At 35.8% G+C, this 24,069-nt stretch overlaps 1 protein-coding gene across 8 annotated transcripts; it reads left to right on the forward strand.

Moving 5' to 3' along the window:
• Positions 1–2,357: 2,357 nt before the first annotated feature.
• On the forward strand, positions 2,358–23,174 carry LOC103980292 (LRR receptor-like serine/threonine-protein kinase FEI 1). 8 transcript variants are annotated; one of them, XM_065147972.1, is made up of 15 exons: positions 2,549–2,670; positions 3,746–4,021; positions 4,211–4,356; positions 4,435–4,570; positions 5,339–5,410; positions 5,498–5,569; positions 12,370–12,441; positions 13,029–13,100; positions 13,183–13,254; positions 14,010–14,107; positions 16,455–16,619; positions 16,724–17,056; positions 18,358–18,603; positions 20,385–20,518; positions 22,675–23,174. In XM_065147972.1, exons 3-15 carry the CDS (start codon positions 4,266–4,268, stop codon positions 22,891–22,893), a joined length of 1,782 nt encoding a protein of 593 aa, XP_065004044.1. In that variant the 5' UTR covers positions 2,549–2,670; positions 3,746–4,021; positions 4,211–4,265; the 3' UTR covers positions 22,894–23,174. The 8 variants fall into 8 exon arrangements, with proteins under 8 accessions (XP_009394924.2, XP_009394918.2, XP_009394923.2 ...); XM_065147973.1 differs by having other exon boundaries at positions 3,746–3,968; positions 4,240–4,356; XM_065147971.1 differs by having other exon boundaries at positions 2,550–2,670; positions 3,746–3,955; positions 4,240–4,356.
• Positions 23,175–24,069: the final 895 nt, after the last annotated feature.

Raw genomic sequence — 24,069 nt, forward strand, 5'->3', positions numbered from 1 at the left:
AGACAATCATAAGTTTTCTTCTCATCATTTATGGCGGTGAAGACAATCACAAATTTCTTTCATACTTGGATATAAAGACTCACCTCTAACAATAAGAAAAGGAAAATTTTCTTAAACTATTGATGTTCATACTCTTATATCTCAAGTTAGTTCATACTCTTATATCTTATGTTACTAACTTGAACGTACGAGGGATTAGGTCAGGAAATCTCTTCGGATCTTGTCCTTATGCATGTGACACTTTGGGAGCTTGATGTTCTCACTTGAGAGACACCTTGGACAGTCCTACGCATTCGAGATTGAACCACATAAGATTGACTAAGACATTAATGATATTTTTTCTGTCTAAATTAGAATATAGTAGCATCAAATGTAATTTTTAGATGATTAATTTGAGATAGCAGAGGACATAAAAATATGCCACTAGCATTAGGTGTTACTGCTGTTCATGAGCTGAGCTCTAAAAACATTAAAAGCAAAAACTGAAGTCTAAATATTGCATACTTAAAAAAAGGGAAAATTTATGAAAAATTTGTCCATAATAATGAGCTTTAATAGGATGGTGCCTTTACATTTGATTTTTATCAAGGGGCATAATTTTTTTAAAAAAATTCTAATAATACTCTTAAATCATACTATTTCAAAGTCAACTGATTCACAGGCTTCTTTGGTCCATATTTGAGTCAGATTCTTTTGGATCGGATAATGTCAGATCACCTAGGTTATAATCGAGTTACACTTATTCATGACACCTATTAAAATATATTAATCGTTATATAAACTTATTCTAGATTCATTATAAAATAAATACTAGTAAAATTTTTGTTAGAAGCAAATTATTATAGAATTCTCATAAGTTTTGATAATTATTTATCCTAAAAATATATAAAAATTAATAAATTAATAAATATTAAAATATTTTAGGTAATCAAATTTAATTTATTTTAATTTTGAGTGTAACTATGTCAATATAGAAAATAGCAAATTGAAAGTGTAAAATTTTAAGATTAGTTTTACGATGAATTTAGGATAATTTTATATAAAAATTAATTTGGTTAATATGTCATGTGAATGAGTATAACTCGAGTATAATCCGAGTTTGATTCCGGTCTAACTTGAGCATAATAATTTTTCTAGATAATTTAGGATAAATTTATATAAAAATATAATTTTTTAATGATAATTTAGGTTTTTATTTGTTAATAAATATAAAATAATTATGTATAAAATATATATATTTTATGAATGAGTATAAGAGTGTAATGACTTTTGTAAATAAACCGTGAGAAAGAGGTGATAAGGGAGTAGAAGGAAGAGAGAGAGGGCATAGTGGAGGAGTAAAAGGAAAAATATGAGGATGAGGGGAGGGAGTAAGAGAAGAGTGAGAGAAGAGAGGTGGAGAAGAAAGCTAAGGGGAGAGATAGATAGGTGAAGGAGTGGGGAAGGAGACAACGATAAAGTAAAGTGGGAGGAGAAGACGAATATAATAGAGTGGGAGGAGTAGAGATAGGGATAATGTAAAAAAAAGAAAGAGTAATCTAAGATTAAATTAAATTAAATTAAATTAAATAGTTAAGATTTAGTTCAATCGATTTGGTATGATTCATTAAAAAAATCAATTTAATCCTAAAAATATAATCAAATATAGTTAAAGAATAATTAAAAGTATTTTGATCAAAGTTAAAAAAAAACACCCCTCAATAAAAATCAAATATGAGGTGGTTATAAAAGCCTATTAACTTTTTTTTTCTCGATAAATTATTCAAAAAATCAGAAACCTGAATAATTAATAGACCTACAATATCATAAAAATCTGACCAATGTTACACTTGTCAATGAAAGCCTTACTGCAGAAGTATGATGCTTGGTACCACATTTTACAGAGACAAATGATCAATATATGTGCTAGAAAAGTGATATATATTTTTTGATTGAATCTTGTCATATGAGTCAAAATATTATTTTACATTGTCACCTAAATGTTCTTTGGAGAAAAATACATTTAGGTGATAATGTTGCAATATGAGTTTCTTTCCAATTTGTCTATTAATTCCTAAATTACTTGCTCTAGTCCAAAGATAATGTTGCCTATGATAGTGTTTTATAAGAAAAATACAATTACCTTTTTAAAATAATGGATTATATATATCCACATCCGTAGAAAAAGACATCCGCAAAGTATCACTGTACACAAACATCGTATATAATTTTCTCCTTTCTACGGTGAATAGCTTTATTGTACGGAACGGACGGCTGGATTGGCGTTTACGCATAGAAAAAATATTATGCGGGAATATTTTCAGCCGTCCACTGCCATTTTCCATCTCAGCGCAGTGGATACCCAGTATCATATCACCCCCACCCTTCTACTTCAGGCTCCACGACACTCTCCCTCCTCTCCTTCCGCCGACATAGGCGATCGCCGAGAGAGCGCCGGTGTTGGCATCTCCTCCCGAAGCCCCGACGCCGGCGCCTTCTTTCAATTTCCCCCGATCGCCGGTGGGGGAAGGCCAATTTGGGTTCGTTACGCTGGCCCAACCATTTTTCTGGTAGATCTCCGGGGAGCCGTCTGCCGTGCCGTTTTTCTTCTTTCTCTGCAGATCTGTGGTAGCTCTGATGCTGTCCCGAGCTCCTCCTTTGCTGCTTCTGGTGGAATTGGATCTTCAGGAAGTAAGCTTTCCTTGGACTTCTGGTTTGCTTTGTTCCCGATGATTGTTGTCTCTGCTATTTCTGAGGATTTTATCTTGCTTCATTCGGGGATTATGGTTTTCTTGGTTCCTGATGTTTGTTGTCTGTGCTAATTTCTAAAGATTCGGTCTTGCTTCGTGGTTGGTTTGATTTTCTCGGTTCTAAAGATGTTGTCTTGCTTTATCTTGTGAAGAAAGACTTGGGACTCCTTGTTAATGTTATGCTATTATGAAAGAAAGCTCTTTCCCACTATATAAACATCTTTCTCACCAAATATTAGAATTGAAAATGTATCTGATGCTACTTTAGATGGACAAGGTGAGCTCAGCATCCAATTTACTCGAACAGTTACGACAAACAATAGCAGCCAATTCTTGTTTTAACAATTACATCTGGTCATTTACGTTTGAAATCCTCAACTTAGTTGTGTAGTACCGAATTTGAATAGTGGTGTGGCAGATTTGGGCGCTATTACACTGATTACATTATATAATTTATGTTTTAAGTTCCTAAACGTTTTGTGTGCCATGTGTGAATTTCAGACGTGCATGTCATCTGTTTATTGCATATTTCCCAAAGAAACGAACCTGTTGAAGAATGATAAAACCAGTATTATTTGGGAAGCATTGATATGCTGTGGAATTAATTTCCTTTAGGCATAAACCCAGTCTTGGTGCTAATCTTTTAACAATTATATGTCATTCATCTTGCGATGACTACAGGATTTGCATGTCATTCATATGGAATCAGTGATCTATTTGAATGACCAATTGTCTTATGCTTGCAGTTTCACTTGACCATCCTGATTCCTGTTTCATATTCGTCTAATTTTAATCCTGTTAAAGTTCTAATTAAAATCTTATGCTCTTCCCTGCACTCTCTGTTTTTGACTGAAGTTCATGACCCTGCTAGGTTGAGAATCCCTATTACCACCAAATTGTCATTTCAGGCTGTTTCCTCACTCTATTGATAGATCAAATGCTTCCTTCCTGGTAGATCAAGCTTATCGATTATGTGATTCCTATCCTAAAGACGCCACATTAATCCTTACTGCTAGGCAGGATCTGGGTCCATTCAACCTTGCTTAGAGGATGTTGATGCAGTTTTGCTTGAGTTGCCTGTCAAAAACCAGTCACTATACTTGATGTCAACTTCTAGCACAAGTGTTTCACAATGTCAACATCAGAAGTGAGAAATTTACCAACCAGGCACTGGCCTAGTGGTTTATTCCATCTTCATCTTTAAGCCTTGTGGAGGTGGTGTCCAGGTACCTGACTCAGGTGATTCTTATGGTGGGGAATATCCCTTTTATTATCCTGAAAAGAATAAAAAGGTGTGGTAATTAGTTTTGTTCATTTTTTCAATAATTCAATGATTTATTGAATTCTATAACATGATGCCTCAGACTTGGTGACAATGCTATTCATGCAAAAATTCTATAATCTGTCTCTTACCTGTTCTCCAAGTTTCATCAAGTTGATGAAAAGTTACTATTTTTAATGTAATTATGTGCTTGATGCAGTAGATGAGTGCTGTTTAGTTGTTTAACAGTGTCATTATGCTTGACGAGCACTTCAATGGGCCGATTTCTGATGCAATTTCAGAGGCTACTATTCATCATAATTGTGCTATTTATGACGAATATGAGCAATGCAATAAGTTCAGATGGTATGATATTGTCATTTAGACTACTAAGAGTTGCTTCTATTATTTTATCTGAAGCTTTTAATCTGAATTTTTGCACAGGTGAAGTGCTGCTTAGCATCAAAACAGCAATTATTGGTTCAGATGGTATTTTCCTCAATTGGAGACAAGAAGATCCAGATCCTTGTAACTGGAAGGGTGTAACATGTGACACTAGTAATAAGAGAATTATTTATCTGTAAGTATATGTTGAAATTTCTCTGTGCAGTTTTTTGTGCTTCAGTGCATGTTGGAATTATGTTGCCAACTTATAGTAAGATAGGCTTTTTTTCAATCTGATTTCGCTGATTAGGATTTGAATTGGTTGAGTCTGATCCATAATCTGAGCCTTTTTTGGTGGGATCAGTCATTTTTCCCACACTTCCCAAGCCAGTCGTGTCAATATCAACTGATTTCATACCAACTCTAGCAGATTTTTATCAAATCCTTCCGGTTTGGTCAGTCAATTTTTGGTCAAGTCAGTTAATCACGAATACAATTCTATCCTGTGATACTTGACTAGTAGTTGAATCTAGCATCTCTTGTTGTGCACCTAAAACTAGTATTCCTCGAGAATTTTGTATCAAGTGAGGAGGCTTGTATATTTAATGGGGAGCACCTAACTGCTTGGCGAAGCTCTTTGTGTAAACACCATTATATACTTTCTCAAGTATGAATGATTGTCCATCTTTTACCTCAAAGGGATAAATTTTGTCTGGCTATGTTCAAACCTGATTCATGGTGGAGTGCTGTCCAAGGGCCATGATAATACAGTTATGTTCAGAAGACACCTACAACACAGGCTCCTGTGAGTGTCTTCTTTCTTCTTGTGTATGCAGTGGAGTATGCCATAGATGGAGTTTTGGATGTTGGTCACTTGAACATATTTTGTTTCTTAGTCCTCCTTAATTTATGAATATTGAGGTTGTGTCTGCATGTAACTGGTTTGATGTGCTATTTGTTTCAGGAGACTTGCCTATCACAAGTTGATTGGTTCAATATCACCAGAAATAGGGAAGCTAAACTACTTAAAGCTGTTGTTAGTATTGTCCAAACAAAATTAATCATCTGTCATTATTGTTAAAACAATAATTATTTACTGCTGCCTTTAACGTTTTTTATGTAGAGCTCTACATGGCAACAGTTTATATGGAGTCATACCTCCAGAACTAGGAAATTGCACAGAGTTACAATATTTGTAAGTTTTTATTTTTGTTGAATGTATCATTATATTACAGCTTAGCTTGTTACTTTCAGTTTATTATAATTAAAATATCACAGAATGCTTATTATTTTTTCTTTTGAGAAATTCCAAGTATCACTGCATTAATGTTCATAAATAGTCCAGAATATGTACAAAATAGTAGCTGTCCTCATTGGTAGGACTAGAGAGCAATTGTAACTTAAAAGGACTGGTAGGTGATGGTTCATTATTCAATTCACAATGTGATTTTGTTACAACAATATGTCCTACTGTCACGGACGATCATTGCACACTTGCAACCCTTTTATCAACGGACTGTTCATCGCTTATGCTTGCTTGTATAGTTATTTGACACTTTGTGTTGCCTAGCTTTTATGTGTTTTTGCTTGGTTTTTGTAAATCTAGATAGTTTGCAAGGTTGCACAGCATTCACTCATCATACTCGACAAAACTGGACCAAAACCTATCGCATTTTCGTATGATATGACCTGATTTCTTAAGCCTACTGTGCAATACAAAATGTCAGGCATCTCAGCCCATTGGAACCTCCCAAGTGGCACAGGGTTGAATGGGGCTTTGGGCTAGTGTTGGGCCTTGTTTGAATACACAAATTTGTATGCAAAGTGTGTGTAGGCTTGCCTAGCACCCTGACACCCTGTTGAGCCATTGTTATGGACTTGTAGCTATCTTTTTCCCTTCCAAACTTTTTGATTTTTTCTTGCATTCCAGTTATTTGTTGAATTGCTTGAGTGCTGTGCTTTTGAGAGAGATGTTGGGACTCGCTCGTCTTTGAAACTAACCAACCTTTTCTTATTTTATAAGTCTTTTAGGTCCCGTGCTAGATTAGACTTAGGCTGACCTTTTATGGACGAATAGCGTAAGGGTGCCTTATGGCTTAGGCAATTTAAGCTAAGTTCATGACATTTAGTATCAGAGTGGGCAAGTGACTTAAGCAAACAGTGAAAGTTCACACACTTGCCATTAGTGAATCACCGTGGTGAATCGAGTAAGACTGCTCAAAGGGGGTAGCTATCATAAGCGACTACAAGTGCAAACTCGCTCTCAAGCTATTGAAGCCGCTCAAGAGGAGCGTGATAGCTAGAATGACGAGTAAGAAGTTGGTAATTTTCCGCAAGCGTAGGAAGTGCGATCCAGAATATCGACTATGGGAAAGTAAAAGAACCATATGGAGAGGCTTGCAATAGTGGAAAACTCTCTCTATGTCCTTGAAGCGAGCTTAAAGGAACTCGACCATAGCTAATAACGACTCCTTGGGGTAGAGAGGCAGAATCTCAGATCGACATGATGGAGTCCCGAGTCGTGGCTAATCTCACCACAAGAATTACGGTGCTAACAATAGCTCTTCATGCGGGAGGGGGCAACACCAGCATCGCTTCGCCACAAAATCTGAAGGTACTCGAGTTGGCTATAAGGGCACAAAGGAACTTGAAAATTTTCTATTCGACATGGAGTAATACTTTTGGGCAATGAGATCTGATTTTGAAGTGACTAGAGTGTCAAATGCGATCATGTATTTGAATGAGGGCTTGAAACTTTGGTAGCACACCCAATGGCAAGAGATCCAACAAGGTTGGTGTTGGGTGGATACATGAGAAGAGAAAGAACTAATAAAAGGGGTCGAGTTCGAAAGACAAAGTCCTAATATCCAACTAATGCTTCTTGTGTGAAGGGTCACACATGGTGAGAGTGCCCTCGAAAGCAGGTACTCAACGCGCTAACAACATCAATCCATCCCTTAAAATTTGATAAGGGCAAGATTGTTGCCTTTAGTTCGAGCAGCTCAAAATAAAGTAGCAAAAATAATATAGTAACGATGAAGAAGAGTTGCAGGGACTTGATAAGACCGATGCGTTTGTTGAATGCAGTGCGGGATCAAGTGGGGAGCAAGTTAAGGTAAAGCAACACAAAGTAGAGAGCTGTAAGATGTATATGGACATCAAGCTCAATGGTTGAACAATGCGTGCGATGGTGGGACATCAAACTCAATGGTCGAATAACCGGTGTGGTGGTGGACACGACGGGCACTACCCCTAACTTCATAGTCGATCATGAAGCAAGGTGACCAAGGTTGAATCTAGATAAAAGCCTAAGTCGAATGAAGATTATGAACTCGGAGGCCAAACAAATATCTTCATTGGCAAAGGGAACCCTATTAAAATTAGAACGTGGAGCGAAAGCACTAACATGGTGGTGGTGCCATTGGACAACTTCGTGATTCTCAGGATAGAGTTCATGCACTTGGCCAAGATGGTGCTGATGCCGTTCCTAAACTCTCTGTGTTTGATAGGCGGTAATGACCCCCGTGTGGTTCTAGTTTCTTAAGAAGGAACCAAGGATTTGTAACAACTTTTGACGCTACAACTAAATAAAGAGGTACATAAAGGTGAACTAACTTTTATGGCTATAGCGAAGGGAGTCACTTGAATTGGAGATCGCTCAAGAGAATGCTATGGCGGTGAACGTTTTAAAGGAGTTCACAAATGCTATGCCACCCAAGTTGCCGATGACTCTGCCTCCACGTAGAGGCGTGGACTATTGCATTGAGCCTGGAGTAAATCCTCCAATTTGACCTTTATACTGCATATCCCTATCTAAGGTAGAGCTCAAGATGTAGCGGGATGAGTTGCTAAGCAGGGTCTTATCTATAGTTTCAAAGCATCTTTAGGAGGTCCAATTCTCTTCTAGAAGAAATAAGATGGGGTCTCTAATTATGTGTCAACTATCGAGCCCTCAACAATGTGACGTCGAAGTCTCGAAGAACAAGTATCTATTCCACTAATTGCAGACTTATTCAAACAATTGGGCAAGACAAGGTACTTCTTAAAACTTGACCTTTGATTGAGTTATTGGTTGGTACGACGAAACGAAGACTACTTGTGTGACTAGGTATTGAGTGTTCGAGTTCTTGGTGATGTCTTTTTACTTAACCGATGCTTTGACCACGTTTTGCATGTTAATGAACCAACTGTTCAGGGAAGATCTGGACAAGTTCGTGTTCATCTATATAGACGTTATTGTCATCTATAATTGAACTCTGGAGGAGCATGTCAAGCACTTTCGAACAATATTCAAGATTTTCTAGGAGAATATTTTGTTCGTGAAAGGGGAGAAGTGCTACTTTTTATAGACGAAAATTCTAATCTTCGGGCATCGAGCCAGTAGAGGGTTGATTCGGATGGATAAGTCCAAGGTGGAAGCTATTATGGAATAATGAACACCAAAGAGAGTGAATTGAGACCGTTCCTTGGTTTTGTCAACTATTATCAACGTTTCATCTCAGGGTACTCGAAGCACGTAGCTCCATGGATGAAGTTGCTGAAGGAGTAGCCTTGGTGATGGTCAGAAAAGTGTGAAGCAACATTTCAAGACCTAAAGGCTGCTATGTTAGAGGAACCAGTGCTCATATTACCATACTATGGGAAGCCTTTCGAAGTTCACACGGATGCTTTGAGCTTTTCTCTCGGAGGAGTTTTTATGCAAGAAGGTCACTTAATGGTTTATGAGGGTGCATTTAGGAACATGTTTTAAATGTGCATTGAAGGCCTAATGCACTTTTTAAATGTGAATTGATATTTGGTATTTTTTTTTCAAATCACATTTGATCTGAATCCTAGATTGCAAATGCTCAAATGCTGATGCTACCTTATGGTAGCTTTAGCATTTCAGCATTTGCGGGATGCTAATGAAAATTTTCAAATTTCCTAAAGTATCATATGACATTCTCTAAAATCATAAGATTGTCACTGCATAATAAAAACCCTAACTCTCGTTTCCTTTCCCCTTCTCTCGATTTCTATCGTCGTCGACTCCTCTCATAAGTCCGTCATGCCATTGTTGGATGCTTGGTCCGTTGGGTCGCCTGCTTCGTCGCGTTGCGTACTTTGCTGATTCGCTTGCTTTGTTGCGTGATTAATCTTAAGAACAGTACCAACTCTATTCATTTATATCTTCAAAGGTTATTTTACATTCATTTATATGATTATATATTTTTATTTATTATATATCTAGACCATACAATTTTTTTTTGTAAGATTACATATATTTATTTTATTTATTTTCTTATCAATTTAAATGAAAAATATGTATTCACTTTAAATAAATATTAAAAATATTAGATGGGTAATTTTATCAGAGTATTCAATGGACTTTTGAAATTTAATTTTACTAAATAATATGTACGTCAATGCACATTTAAAATGTAATTTTTATCAATTGTTTACCAAACGCTCAAAGCATTCCATAACTGCACAGAAACCTCTCTCTCCAAATACACATTAAAAATACTAATGTGTACCTAAATACATCCTGAGAGCCGCAAGTTGAATGAGATCACATGACAATATCTCATGCACGGGGAGATGTCAGAAGTGGTGCAGTGCTACACTATGTACAAGTGTGGAGGTGCTACATTCTCGGAATGCGATTTGTGCTAAGGATGAGCAATATCACATTGAGTTACTTTTAGACTCAGAAGTTCTCCTTAAAGTAAGCACAATGGCAAGACTTCCTAGTTGAATTTTATATGGTAATGGAGTACAAGTTTGGACGAGCAAACGTCGTGATCAATGCCTTAAGTAAAAAGGTCAAGTGGGTGAATGTAGTGCAACTAGAAGGTGGAGGCTAAGCGAGTCAGTTGCAATCTAACTTTCTTTCCAGGATATTGTAAAGTGATCCCCAAGTAGTAAACTTGATGGGAAGTGGTGAGTTGAAGCAGATCTAGCCAGCATCTTATGAAAAGTGAGTTGAAGCCATGCTAACGAATCACAAAACAAAACTACCCAACGGAGTGGAGCAGATCGAGTACTTGGTGAAGTGGCGAAAGTTGCCTAGAATAAAAGTTTGTTGGGAGCTAGAAGGTGGCCTACTATCTTAGACTTGCGACATGAAGAAACAATTATCAAAGCCTACTAGCAAGCGTCGACGAGGGTATTAACAAATTAAGTGGGGGAAGGAATGTCACGGACGATCATTGTGCACCTGCAACACCTTTGTCAATGGACCTTTCGTTGCTTAGACTTGCTTGTACAGTTGTTTGGCACTGTGTTTTGCCTAGTTTTTGCTTTTTTTTTGTGTGCTTTTGCTTGTATAGTTGTTTGGCAATTTGCAAGGCTGCATAATGATCGCTTGCCGAACTACGCAAAATTGGGCAAAAATTGCCCGTTTTCACTTCCTGCGACCTGATTTCTCAAGCCTACGGTGCGGCGCAAAACATCAGCCATCTCAACCCCTTGGAATCCTAGGTGGCACAGGGCTGAATAGGGCTTTTGGGTAGTGTTGGGCCTTGTTTGGATACACAAGCTTGTACACAAAGTGTGCATAGGCTGCCTAACACCCCAACACCCGGTTGAGTGGTCATTGTGGACTTGAAGCTGTCTTTTTTCCTTCTAAGTCTTCGTTTTATGCTTGCATTTGAACTGTTTGCTGAATTGCTTGAGTTTTATTCTTTTGAGTGAGACGTCTAGACTTGCCACCCCCCTGTCTTTAAAACTAACTAAACTTTTCTTGTTTTATAGGTCCTTTGGGACTTGTGCGGGGTTGCACTTAGGCTAATCCTTTGTGGACGTTACACTTAGTCTGACCCTTTGTGGATGGATAACACAAGAGTGCCTCACGACTTAAGCAATTACAACTAAGTTCGTGACAGTATGGTCGAGACAAGTGGCATAATGTGAGTCCTTTATTGGCCGATACTTGTTTTGAAGGAGTGCACTTGTGTTATTAATGAAGCCTTGGTGTACAACATGTTAAATGGTAAAACTAAACAAACAGAGCAGATTGTGAGGGAAGCTACCTCGACCCAACATTGAAATGATTATTTTAGTTCTAACATTTAGTTAATTTTTTATTGATCCATAATATAATTATGCTTATTGTAGTCGGAGTACAACATCAACAACAATAAATAATGTCCTAGTTACTTGGGATAGGTTACATCGATATTTTTCTACCACTGAGCTTTTTGCACAGCAATATGCTTAGTTATATTAAGAACAGTTAAATTTTTATTTAGAGTTTCTAGTAAAATCTTCTTAAGTCTCTCTATCCCTCTTCACACTAGCAATACTAGTTCGCTCATCTTATCTAACTTCAATATCTATAGGTCTCCTTAAAATATATCGATACCATTTTCAGTAATTCTTCCTCATGTTATTCTCTATTGGAGCTATTCTCACATAGAAATATTTTTTTAATCTATCATAGTAACTTCACACATCCATCTCAACATTTTGATTTCAATAATATAAACTTTTTTTACATAATTTTTTTAAAACTGTACAATACTTAGATCAAGTATTGCTGACCTAAGAACTATTTTATAAAATTTTTCTTGTAATCTTAAAGGCACCCGAAAATCATACAAAACTTTTAATGTCCATCACTTTTAGCAACCCAGTTTTAGTTCTGTAATTAATGTCGTCATCAATTTCTCCTCCACGATGAATAATGTAATAGCTTGGATGAGTTTGGTAATAATTTATTGCAATGATGTGTCCAATTCTAGGATTCAGTTGACTTACACTATCATTATGACCATGTTTATGAATTCTTGTATGCTTTTGTTATTTTAGAGCATTTGTTTACAAATGTACTTTGTTATTTTAGAGCATTTTTACAGATCTCAATGATGGTAAAAAAATTATGTAGTCGACCCCAAATAGTTGGGACTTATGCCTTTGTTGTTGTTGTTTACAAATGTACTCGTGTATGATCTTACAATATGAGATATATCGTCAACTTGGTAATGTTCTCTCTGACTATCAACTGGTTTGCAGATATTTGCACGGTAACTACTTGAGTGGATTTGTTCCTTCAGAGTTAGGCAATCTTTTAATGTTGCATATATTGTAAGTTTGCATTCTTGTTGTTCCATTTATAGTTACATATATTGGCAACTATTTAACAGGATGATGTGAGCTTCACAGATTGTATAGCTTAATGTCTTATTTGATTGTAATAAACAAATTTCAACATACCTCTTCTGAATTATGCAATATGTTTATGACATGTAAGAATTACATAATTGTATATCAAGGCAATGTGGGTGGTTACTGATATGGACTACATCATGGAAAATGTGCGTTCTCTATGCATGTGCCAGTGAAGTACCAGTTATTCATAATCTTGTCATGGCATCAAGCTGCTTTAAACAAAAAATAAGTATGTTTCTCATCAATCAATTTAATGTCCTTGGCTATTGTTGGCATATCTTGAACTTGCTATACATCTTTATATTTGTTATTAGTCCTGAATGCAGAATGTCATGTCTAGCTTGTTCTTCTGATTCTAAAAGCAATTTGACTATGGAATGCTCTTCTATCATCTCCTATTTTATGGATATCAAGAGATTCAGCATTTCTTTTTGTAGAGACTGGTGCATTACTATGACAATTGTGCTTTCTCGTTTTACATTTATTCCTCTGTATTCTGTTAGGGACATCTCTAGCAACACTTTGAGTGGAATTATTCCTCAATCTCTTGACAAACTTACAAAATTATCAACATTGTAAGTGATTCTCTATGTCCAACAATAAATATGTAAACAAGTTTATTGATCATTGAAAACTAATTCTTGCAATCTTTTGAAGCAATGTGTCTATGAACTTCCTGACTGGAAGAATACCATCTGACGGTGCATTCTTCAAGTTTAACGAAACCTCGTAAGTAATTACATCATCACTTTTAATGCATGTCATTGGAACCAATGTTAAGACCAAAATTTTAGTTTAGATCAGTTTTTGCTCCCTTTTTTGAGAAAAAAAATCATTATTTTTAAATGGTAAGTTGCAATTGATGCAGTAATTAAGTATTTTTATGGTTAAATTATCATTCAAACTAAAATTTTCAAGTTTTTGTTTAGACCAAGTTGTAAGTTAACTACATCCTCACTTTTAATGCATGCCACTATAATCAATGTCTAAGACCAAAATTTTACTTTAGACCAGTTTTTGCTACTTTTTTTGAGAAAAAATTCATTATTTTTAAATGTTAAGTTGCAATTGGTGCAGTAATTAAGCTATTTTTATGGTTAAGTTATCATTCAAATTAATTGTATTTGGTTTCAGCATAGTTGGTGAAAGGTCCCATGTAAATGCTTAAGCATGTTGTTTTCTTGGGTATTACTGATAATACCATAGTGGGCAAACCACTTTCTGGTATGCAATACACTATATCGTGTTGGAGCATATTGGAACTTCCAACTTTTGATCTATGTTTTTACAGTGATAGATCACAACAATGCTGTTAGACTGTCCTGGCCTGCAGGCTGATCAGTACAGGGTCTGTACCTGAGATTTAGTTCCTTGTACCCATGTATAGAATTGGAAAGGGAGCCATATATGGATTAAATCCAAAGAAAATTCCTGGGCACTCATGCAAATCATACTAAACCTCTGATACAAGCCACATTCTGCAGTTTTGTTGGTAACCGTGGATTATGCGGGAAGCAAATTGATGTTGTCTGCAAGGATGAGATTCCATCACCTTCAGGAGATTCTCAACCAATTTATGCAGGTTTTGTGCAGTCTTTTCGATACATATAATCTTATGTTGTATCACCGTGTCTGTTAAGAAATGTGTTAGTCCTGTCTTCATAGTTATGCAAAGCTATTCAATAGTTAAACTTTTATTTTTTTGTATTCTATGAAGAAAAAAATCTTTTAGTCTGTATTGTTGAGATCTTCTTGTTCAGAGTATGTAATTTGTAGAGCCAGAGGCCCAGAATAGTCTTGAACAATGTTTCTGAGATCACCTGATCTCAAGCTTTCAATATTATCCTTGGATCCAAATCAGGTAGGACTGTACCATGAGGTCTAAATTTTGATGTTATAATCTCTAACATGAAAAACTTATAGATACCAATTAGGATCATTGGTGTGAGGAAAAGCAATCTAAGAAAACTTTATTTGAGTTAATAAATAGAGATTTGTTGTCTTTTGGTTTGACTATCGATATTGCTGTCAGGAGAGCTCAGAGCTCAATGACAGGAAAGGACTGATGTAACCAACCTCAAATGGTTGGAAACTTTCATCTTCTTTCTGTTGTTGGATGTGTAAAATATCCAGCTTGAACTGGTATTTACAATCGCCAATTGAGTTGTATTGCATCTTTCAATTATCTGTATCAGGAGAATGAAACGCAGTCACAAATAAGCTATTTAACATCAACAAACTCCTTCGAATTTTCAATTCCACATCACCTGGATTCTCTTGTAAACTGTGTCCTCACAGTGACATGTTGGCATGTTGGTGAATATTGGACAGTATTGTGTTCTTGAACAATGGTTTCATACTCATCACACTCTTCTTCCAAGCATCAATGATGTCCTGACACTTTAATCTCCATTGTTACCTGGGTTGTGTTCTCACATGTCAGCATGTTGGGCACTTCAATAATCTTGATAGTTTGAAGATTATGCCAATTGAACTCTTTAAGTCAAACTCATAAATAAGATTATATTTTGACATCTTGAAGATCTTTTTTTCTTTCTTGATGATATATGTATTAAGAACTTTTGATGGATATCACAAATCTCGAAATGTTGTTGCTATGAAGTAAATGCCTTATTCCTTCAATGTTGTAGTGCATGCATAAACAAACTAACACTTCAATTTTATGTTTCAGGTTCACATATGAACTTTTTCCAAATCTTGCATCTATAGTCAATTTACAAAAATATATGGCTCAACTTACACAAACACACAAAAAAAGGAAATTGCAGAATGTTAGTGACTTAGTGTTATGAATTAAATATTCTTTTTACCATTATGAATTAATTAGCTGAAAGTGACAGATGAGACAATTTGACAATTAGCTTGTGAAAAACATGTAATCTTTCACTACTTCCACTGTGAAATGATTAATGTTTTAAGTTATATTCCCACTTGGAGAGTTGGATGCTCCAGTATGCATCTGAATCCAACAATTGCACCTATGTCTGGGAAACATTATTTCCTTCTAAGGAAATTGAGAAATCGAGCCTAGTGGTAACATGGTGGCTCTTACAATTCGGGAATGTTTTTCTGGCTTTTTGCTGAAATAATGATGTTTGTAGTCTTTTACAAATGAAGTAATTAAGTTATAACTGTTTTATATTCTTATTATAACTTGCTATTCATCTACTGTTCAATTGATTTGCCTTTCTACTTTTCATTACTTCCAGATATTTCAAATTTTTGAAGAAAGAAAGACTTAAGATCTGTGAGCCTATTTAATGAAGTCCCATGTTAATCTTAAATATCATCTGGGTCATAACAACATCCGCTGTAGGCTGCTGCATTGATATTTTGCATCTGGACAACTTTGTATAGATTTACTACTTACTACTAACTTTTCATTCCTTTATTAATTTGGAGAATGTGTTTTTTGTATAAAGACATATATCTACATTGAGTGCTTTCTTATTTAGGATAGAATCTTATTAACATATTTTCATTTTGGAATGTTAAATTTAAAATTTAACACCATCAAGGGTGGTCTCAATCTCAAATGAAACAGGGAGTTGCATTAGGCCGCGGATAACTAGCATGAAATTGTGTCAAATTGTGTGAGAATGGATCTCGATCATTTTCATTATCAACAAAAGGATCCATGTAGCCATAGCTGAGTGGTTGGACATTGTGGATTGCTGTTGTTTGTTGTTGAACATTTAGATTTAGAATTTCCAACTGTCCTCCTGTTATAAAATACTGTTGCACTCAGGGCTTCACTCTAGAGTCTGTTTGCTTATGCAATGTTTCCAAGATGAACTCTGACCCTAGAGAATGTTGGAAGTATGAACACAGTAATTTTTATTGACTTCTTTTGTTTCATTACTTCATACTCCTATTGTCTTTTATGAGATGGTAACATATTTGTGCAGGTCCAGTAAAACAGCCAGCAAAGAATTCGACTAAGCTTGTTACAAGTGCAGTAGTAACAGTGGGAGCTTTGTTGTTAGTGGCACTAATGTGTTTCTGGGGCTGTTTCCTTTATAAGAAATTTGGTAAAAGTGATGTCAGTGGTCCAGCAATGGATGTCAGTGGAGGTACCAAAATTTGTTGAGTTGTTGCTATGAGCATTTTGACATATATTATTTTTGTTGATTCTGGTGTTCGGTGTGGGAGATTCTGATACAGTATTCTATCTCAGGTGCATCCATAGTAATGTTTCATGGGGACTTGCCCTACTCATCGAAAGATATTCTCCGAAAGCTGGAGACCTTAAATGAGGAAAACATCATTGGTTCTGGGGGCTTTGGAACTGTGTACAAGCTTTCCATGGATGATGGCAATACTTTTGCATTGAAAAGAATAATGAAGACAAATGAAGTCCTGGACCGATTTTTTGATACAGAACTAGAGATCTTAGGGAGCATTAAACATCGTTATTTAGTCAATCTCCGAGGATACTGCAATTCCCCTTTATCTAAGTTGTTAATCTATGATTTTTTACCTGGTGGAAGCTTGGATGACTTTTTACATGGTAAGTTCTACATGCATTATCATACCGAACTTAGTTTACATTTTTAAGTATTATGCTTTCTAGATTTATTAGGCATTATTGTGGAAGAAATTTTGTATAATCTTGTTGACCATGCCACTTCTTTGCACGTTGTTTAGCATCTAGAGTTTAGTTGTTTTTGTCATTGTTCCTTCGACATTGAAACATGGTTTGTGCATCCCAACTTTGGTACCATAATCTTATAGGATTGGCACATGCCAATTGGTACATATGATATACATTGTTATACCAATATAAACAGTAAACTGAAATTTTGTTAATCTTTCAACACCAGCTGACATGGTCATACACTAGTTTACTAGTACGGTACGCGTTGTTGACCTGGGTATTTGAAACCATGTGCATCATTATTTAATAAATGACTATGCTGATTCTAGATTTGTTCTAAACCTATTTGTTTTTATGCCATGGATTCAAATATCATGGTGTATTGATTGTACCATACCGGCTCAACCATATCCAATATGCAATATATCATACTGTTCTAAGGTATATATCACAATATTCTGAACTGCACCACATGCTGTACAGCTCAGTATCAAGATATATATCCTTATTATGAATGGAAAGCTGTTGCCTTGGTGGATAAGTTTGTCTTTCATTGTTTCTTTGGGAAAAGTTCATTTGTTCCTTTCCAAAACATACTGATAATAATTGTTTTGAACAAAGATTTTCTACAGGTAGGATTGAACCTTTTTAGAACAAACATGAACGTGGAACTTTACTGAGTACCTTATCAAATCATCATCTAGAAGTGACAGTTTTCATCACCCAGATGATTTGCAACTTGAAAGGTCCTAAATTAAAAATTAATGAGTGATGTTACTGTCAACAGAGTCAGCTGTGGAAAAGGGTCCATACAGCCAACCCAAAGTTGTGGACAGTGACTCCTCATTGTTATCACCATCAGCTTTCTTAGCAGTTTCTACCAATTATTTTTATTACAAAAGTATCATTGTTATTACCAATTTACCATGTTTATATACAAAATATCTGTGGATTTTATTTTTCTTGCAAGTATATGGTTCTTTCAGTTTCATCATTATCATCTGCTGAATGCATTTTTATGCCATGTTATTGGTATATATTGTTGTTGAATTCATACATGTTGCTGGATGCTCCTATGTTTATCTGGATCAATATTATAGGTTATTATTGTATAATTTTTAGGCATTCCTTCTGCATGATAAGATGCTCCTGGTTGTTCATTCATCATATTATGGAAATAAATCATGTGACGTTTATAATTGTCGCTTGAGCAGAAAGATCAGAACAACTGGACTGGGATGCACGCCTTAATATAATCGTGGGGGCTGCAAAAGGTCTTTCATATTTGCATCATGATTGTTCACCTCGAATAATACATCGTGACATCAAGTCAAGCAACATATTGCTTGATGGTAACTTGGAATCTCGGGTATCTGATTTTGGGCTTGCAAAACTATTGGAGGATGAAGAGTCACATATAACCACAATAGTTGCTGGAACCTTTGGTTATCTTGCTCCAGGTACTTCATTCAGTATGCATCACATAAATTTGCTTTCATGATGATGAATTTTATATCATCGTGCCAACTCCTCTTCAGGCCTCTAAGATCTTGCTGCTTGAACATGTACAGATCTTTCTTTTGTAGTGTAAACCATACTGGATATTGCTCAGTGGTTGTCTGCAACTTATCACCAACATTTCTTCATGTTTCTTTAGATATGGGTTCATTTGTGCAGTAGGCATAGAAACCCATAAAGGTTTTTGTCATTTTAAAATAATGCTAAACTATCTTGGGAATTTGTTTCTTTTTATATTTTAAGGAACTCTTATTCCAGTAACTACTTAGCTAGCTTCTGTAACCATACATTCATTATTTGTTCCTTCCAACAAGGCTTTCATCTTAATCTTATCCAACCAATGTATGTAAATAATCCATGATGAGTGTTTCAATTTTTGAGAGCTTATGAACACAATTGTATGTCTTCATGCTATCCAGAATTTTGCTTCTTTTCCCACAGCTGTTTACATTTGCCATACACGTACAATATGTACTTTTCTCTATGTAATACATATTTCTTTTTTTTATTATTATAATAATATACTACTTAATTATGCATCCATTTATTACTGGTGGTGAAATAATGTGTGGCTGATAGTTTGTGGGAGATGGATGTAGGAGAAAATACTGTGAAAGAGGAGAGAAGAGATATTTAATTGAAGAGAGTAAGGAAATCCTAAGTTTCATCGGCTGCACAGAGGAGTCATATTTTTATGAGTAATCCATCTTTATATAGTATATCAAGACCGAACCCACTATTACTAGCTGAAGGCCCATAGATCTTTTGCTTGCAGAATGAGTCTTAAACAAGAAGAAATTAAAATAAATAATCTTGTTAACATGTTTTGTGTGATGACTTTCCTGATAAACACAAGCTTTTTGGCTGTATTCCTGTTTAATTGTTGTTGTGACTGAAAAACAGCCTAATTATGACTATTTTAGTGATATACAGCTTTCCTTTGATCCTTTCCACATCTGAACAAGAGTTTCATCAAACCTACCCTAAGGTCTTTGGCTGGTTTCCTTGATGGCACTCATAAATAGGAAACTAGTCGAAGAGGATGCTTAAAAGCTTTAAGTTTTGTTTCTATTTCTCACAGTCAACTAAAAATTTTCTAACCAGGATCTTTCCAAAAGATGCAACATTTCTAAGTTCTTATCGACTGTCAGCAATACAATTAAGATATCAGCGGTTAGAAACTTCTCAATTGGGCTCTAACCCAACTAAGACAAGATACCAACTATGAACCTAAAACTCAAGTACAGCTCATTACAAAAATAGATTGACTCATTCAGGCCTAATAACATGATTAGACTCAAAACAAACAATTTAAACCTACAACTGGAAATAAGCCTTGTTCAACTCTAACTAGGTTTTTTTGCTTACCTATCTAAATCAAAGAATTCGAATTTTGCAACTTGCAAGCCCTAAAGAATCGGGGTTTTCAAAGTTTAAACAAAAATATGTATTTTTTATTTAAACCAGACTGCCTGAAATGGATCAGGTTTGCATACTGGTTCTCGTCTGGACCAATAAGTACAGATGGGGCAAAATTGAGTTCCATGTGTGTACTCAACATGTCTATGTTATGGTGTAAGATTAATGGCAGTTCCTTCTCTTTTTGGTCACCTATATGCATCCAAGCTTTTCTTATAGTGTTTTTGTTTTCTTAAACAGATATGGCGATTAACAAATTGCAGCATTTTTGCTAGCAATTGAATTTTGATTATCTTATTTGCAGAATATATGCAGAGTGGTCGAGCTACAGAAAAAACTGATGTGTACAGCTTTGGTGTCCTGGTGCTTGAAGTTTTGAGTGGAAAACGACCAACTGATTCATCATTTATAGAGAAAGGTTTAAATATAGTTGGATGGGTATGGTTCTGTCATCAGTCATAATTAAAATTCTTTTAGTTATGATCCATATGCCCTGGCTATAAAGTCACAGGTTTTGGTCTGCTTGAATTGCCCGCTTGCTTAATCTTTCTTGATTTCAGAATTATATTTTCTTCAATAGATATTTTTGAAAAATGAACTTGTATTCCAGATTGATCATTTTCTACTGGAATTGATTGCAGGAAAATGTATGTGATGCTGTTTATTGATTATTGTGCATGCATCAGGTGTTATTATGATCTTGTTCTGTTACTTTTGGGTGGCTGTTTCAATTGCTGATTTTCTTAATGCAATACCCAGATTTCAGATTAAGGAGATTGCTGTTTCAATCTCCTCTCTCTTCTCTCTCTCTCTCTCTCTCTCTCTCTCTCTCTCTGTGTGCCATTACCCCTGCATCCACCTCCTCTTTCAGTGCATGTTGCCTCTTGGTATGTGTCCTCCATCTCCTCTTCCTCTGCCGCCTCTTCTCTCTCTGGTTTAGAGATACACCTAACATCAATCCATATCAATACTGTAGCGGTCCCGCTATCAACTGGACTGAGTTTTGAAATCTTGGTTCAACCTACTACGTAATCTGGACATTTTCTGCATAATTTGTCTCAAACAATACATGTTTCTAAGTTCATAATCTCTTAAATGTTATGCTATTAATGTAAGGTGATTACCTTCTTTGGATAAAATATAGCCAAGTTTTTAGAACAATTTTCCAGGTCAAAAATACAACTTGTTTTAATGCTTCTTGGCGGCCTTTTGCTATCTCATGGATGCATGTCCATTCTGGGTATTGCATGGAGATGATTGTGTTTCTGCAGTGGCTTTGTTGAGAACTGGAACTTGTCCTCAGATTGGAGTTATTTCTTTGCCATCCCAGTTAAGCCTTTTGATTGATGGCCAAAGATAAACTAGCTGCACATGAACAGACAAACCCCTGCATTTGTTCAGCACAGCCAAACAGGGGGCCTCTTTCTGCTTCGCTTGTGTGGCTGTTTATTCTCAGCTTGTGTTTGGTAGGAGCTTTAAAGCCATTGTTTAGGCTTTTGGCTTGCACTGAGTTCTAGCAGCTTGAATCCAGCTCGCCCACAGAGAAGGAGAAATGATTCTGCCCTTGGCAAGATATAGGATCAGGATTGCAGATCACAAATCCACTGCTTTTTTTTTTTTGCTTTCTTCAATTCCCTCCACAACCAAAGGTGAGATCACAAATCCACTTTTTTTTTTTTTTTTCATTTCCTCCATCACAACTGAAGGTTAAGATTTTGGGGAAATAGGTAATGTGCTCAGATCATATTAGATAAGAGAGGGAGGAGGAGGAGGAGGAGAAAACAGAAAAGCAGAAAAACCCCAATGAATCAGTGAGCCAAGCCTGAGTGAATCAAGCCTTGGCTCATTAAGTCATCAAATGGAACTGGGCTGTTCAAGATTGGTTGGTTTGCTTTGGGAAAAAGCTGAGTTTGAGCTGAGCATTGTATCAAGCATGAGCTATTCATGAGTCTAGGATTTCTTGAAACATTAGAGACCTAGTGAGGGCTAGTTGTCATATCTACAAAAACCTAATTAATTTGGTCTAGGATTTCTTACTGCATATAGTTGGTTTAATTAATGCCATAATGACTTTCTACATGATTTCTTGTTGTTGCAACTAAAAATTCATTAATTAGTTTCCTGTACAAATCTTAAAGAGCATGTGAGTTATTGTCATATTTGTATAAAACATAATCAGGTTTTTCTGTGATTTCTTATGGCAAATAGTTGAATTAATTAATGGCATTACAATTTTTTACATGATTTCTTGTCGTGCAACCAAAAAATTCATTAACTAGTTTCCTGTAAAAATTTTAGAGAGCATGCGAGTTAAAGAAACTCATGAATCTTTCTTCTACTGCAGTAGTCACAAGTTATACTTCACGAAAAAAATGATTTTACTATCTTTGATCCATGCACAGGCATAATGTGGGTTGGAAGTAGTGAAACTTGTGTCTTATTTGTAAACCTATGTTAGGAAAATAAACATCAAATGGGTTTCATCAGTTTTATTGCCAATTCCCGGGTAGGAAATTGTCTTGAACATCATCAGTTTTATTGTCAATTCTCGGATAGGAAATGGCTTGAACATCATTCTCGTTTTTCTGTTCCAGCTGAATTTCCTGAAGGTGGAGAACCGTCAAAGAGAAATCATTGACCCCTTGTGTGAGGGGGTGCAGATTGGAAGCCTAGATGCTTTACTTTCAGTTGCTATCCAATGTGTGTCATCGTCTCCTGAGGATAGGCCCACGATGCATAGAGTGGTGAAACTGTTGGAGTCGGAGGTGATGACACCATGCCCAAGTGATTTCTACGACTCGAACTCTGATTGAGCTGCATTGTCTGTGCTGTTCATTAACTCGTGTTCATGTGAAAATCAATCCGAGGCACTTCAGTCATTAATGCATTTTCATAACATGTTCATTCTTTTGTGGTGTATGTAAAATGATTGTCCATCCCTTTTTTCTCTTTTTCAGCAAAGATTCCTGTTCTTGTCAGAAAAGGATTTGTCGGCAAACATCTGTATCTTAATAATTCAGGTGGAACATATGTGTAATAGGAAATATGACTAGTTCATTTGTGAATGCAGTTTGTCACCGTGGTTTGTCACCAATGGTAGATTTAACCTTCTAAAGGTGTCAGCTACACATACTATTATCATCAAGTAGTCTCTAATCTCTCTTGTTATCGTGCAATGTGTACAAGGGATGAAGAGAGATTTTACTTCATAAAGATTTAGTGAGGATATTATTATTATTATTATTATTATTATTATTATTATTATTATTATTATTATTATTATTATTTTTGAATATATTTCTGGGCTTGGGATGAACAGTGGCAGTGATGAATGGTTGAGCAGTGTACAGTAGTGACCTTCTATCAGCAGCATTGTTTTCTTGCTTCTTTCTGGTTGATGTGGTTTTCCATGATATTATGCTGTTGTCACAAATGTAAGAGAGATTCCATCTCTAGCAATGAATGGAAATGTTGATGATTGCATTTTACAAGATGTGTAGACCAGGAATTATATCATAGCTGATGTAGACAAATCATTCCTTGTGTACTTGCTTTAGAGGTCATGATGCTTATGAATTCCCATTCAAAACCTATCGACTAGCAAAGCATCTCAAATAGATCGCTTCCTCTTCATGGATAATGTCAACAGAAGAAATAATAAAGGAAACTGCATTCTTAGTCCATTTGATCTCAATTCTTTAGCTCACATCTCCTTGGCATCTTTCCACCGTGAAGGATGTGTGTGTGTGTGAAATCATATAATTATAAAGAATATATGATAAACCAATCGGTTTGAAGAGTTAGAAGAAATAGTTTGAACCTCTTAATTTATTCTCGGTAGATCTATGAATCAGGATCAATCAATAAGTTATCGACTAATAGGTATTCTAATAATCCAGTGAGCAACATAGATTTCAAGTACTCACAGAAAAAGAAATTTTCTTTCACCTGTTGTCATACTTTAGTGCATCACTATGAGGTAAGGCTCG

Source organism: Musa acuminata, chromosome BXJ3-4 (genome assembly GCF_036884655.1).
Source record: "Musa acuminata AAA Group cultivar baxijiao chromosome BXJ3-4, Cavendish_Baxijiao_AAA, whole genome shotgun sequence".
Lineage (NCBI taxonomy): Eukaryota > Viridiplantae > Streptophyta > Magnoliopsida > Zingiberales > Musaceae > Musa > Musa acuminata.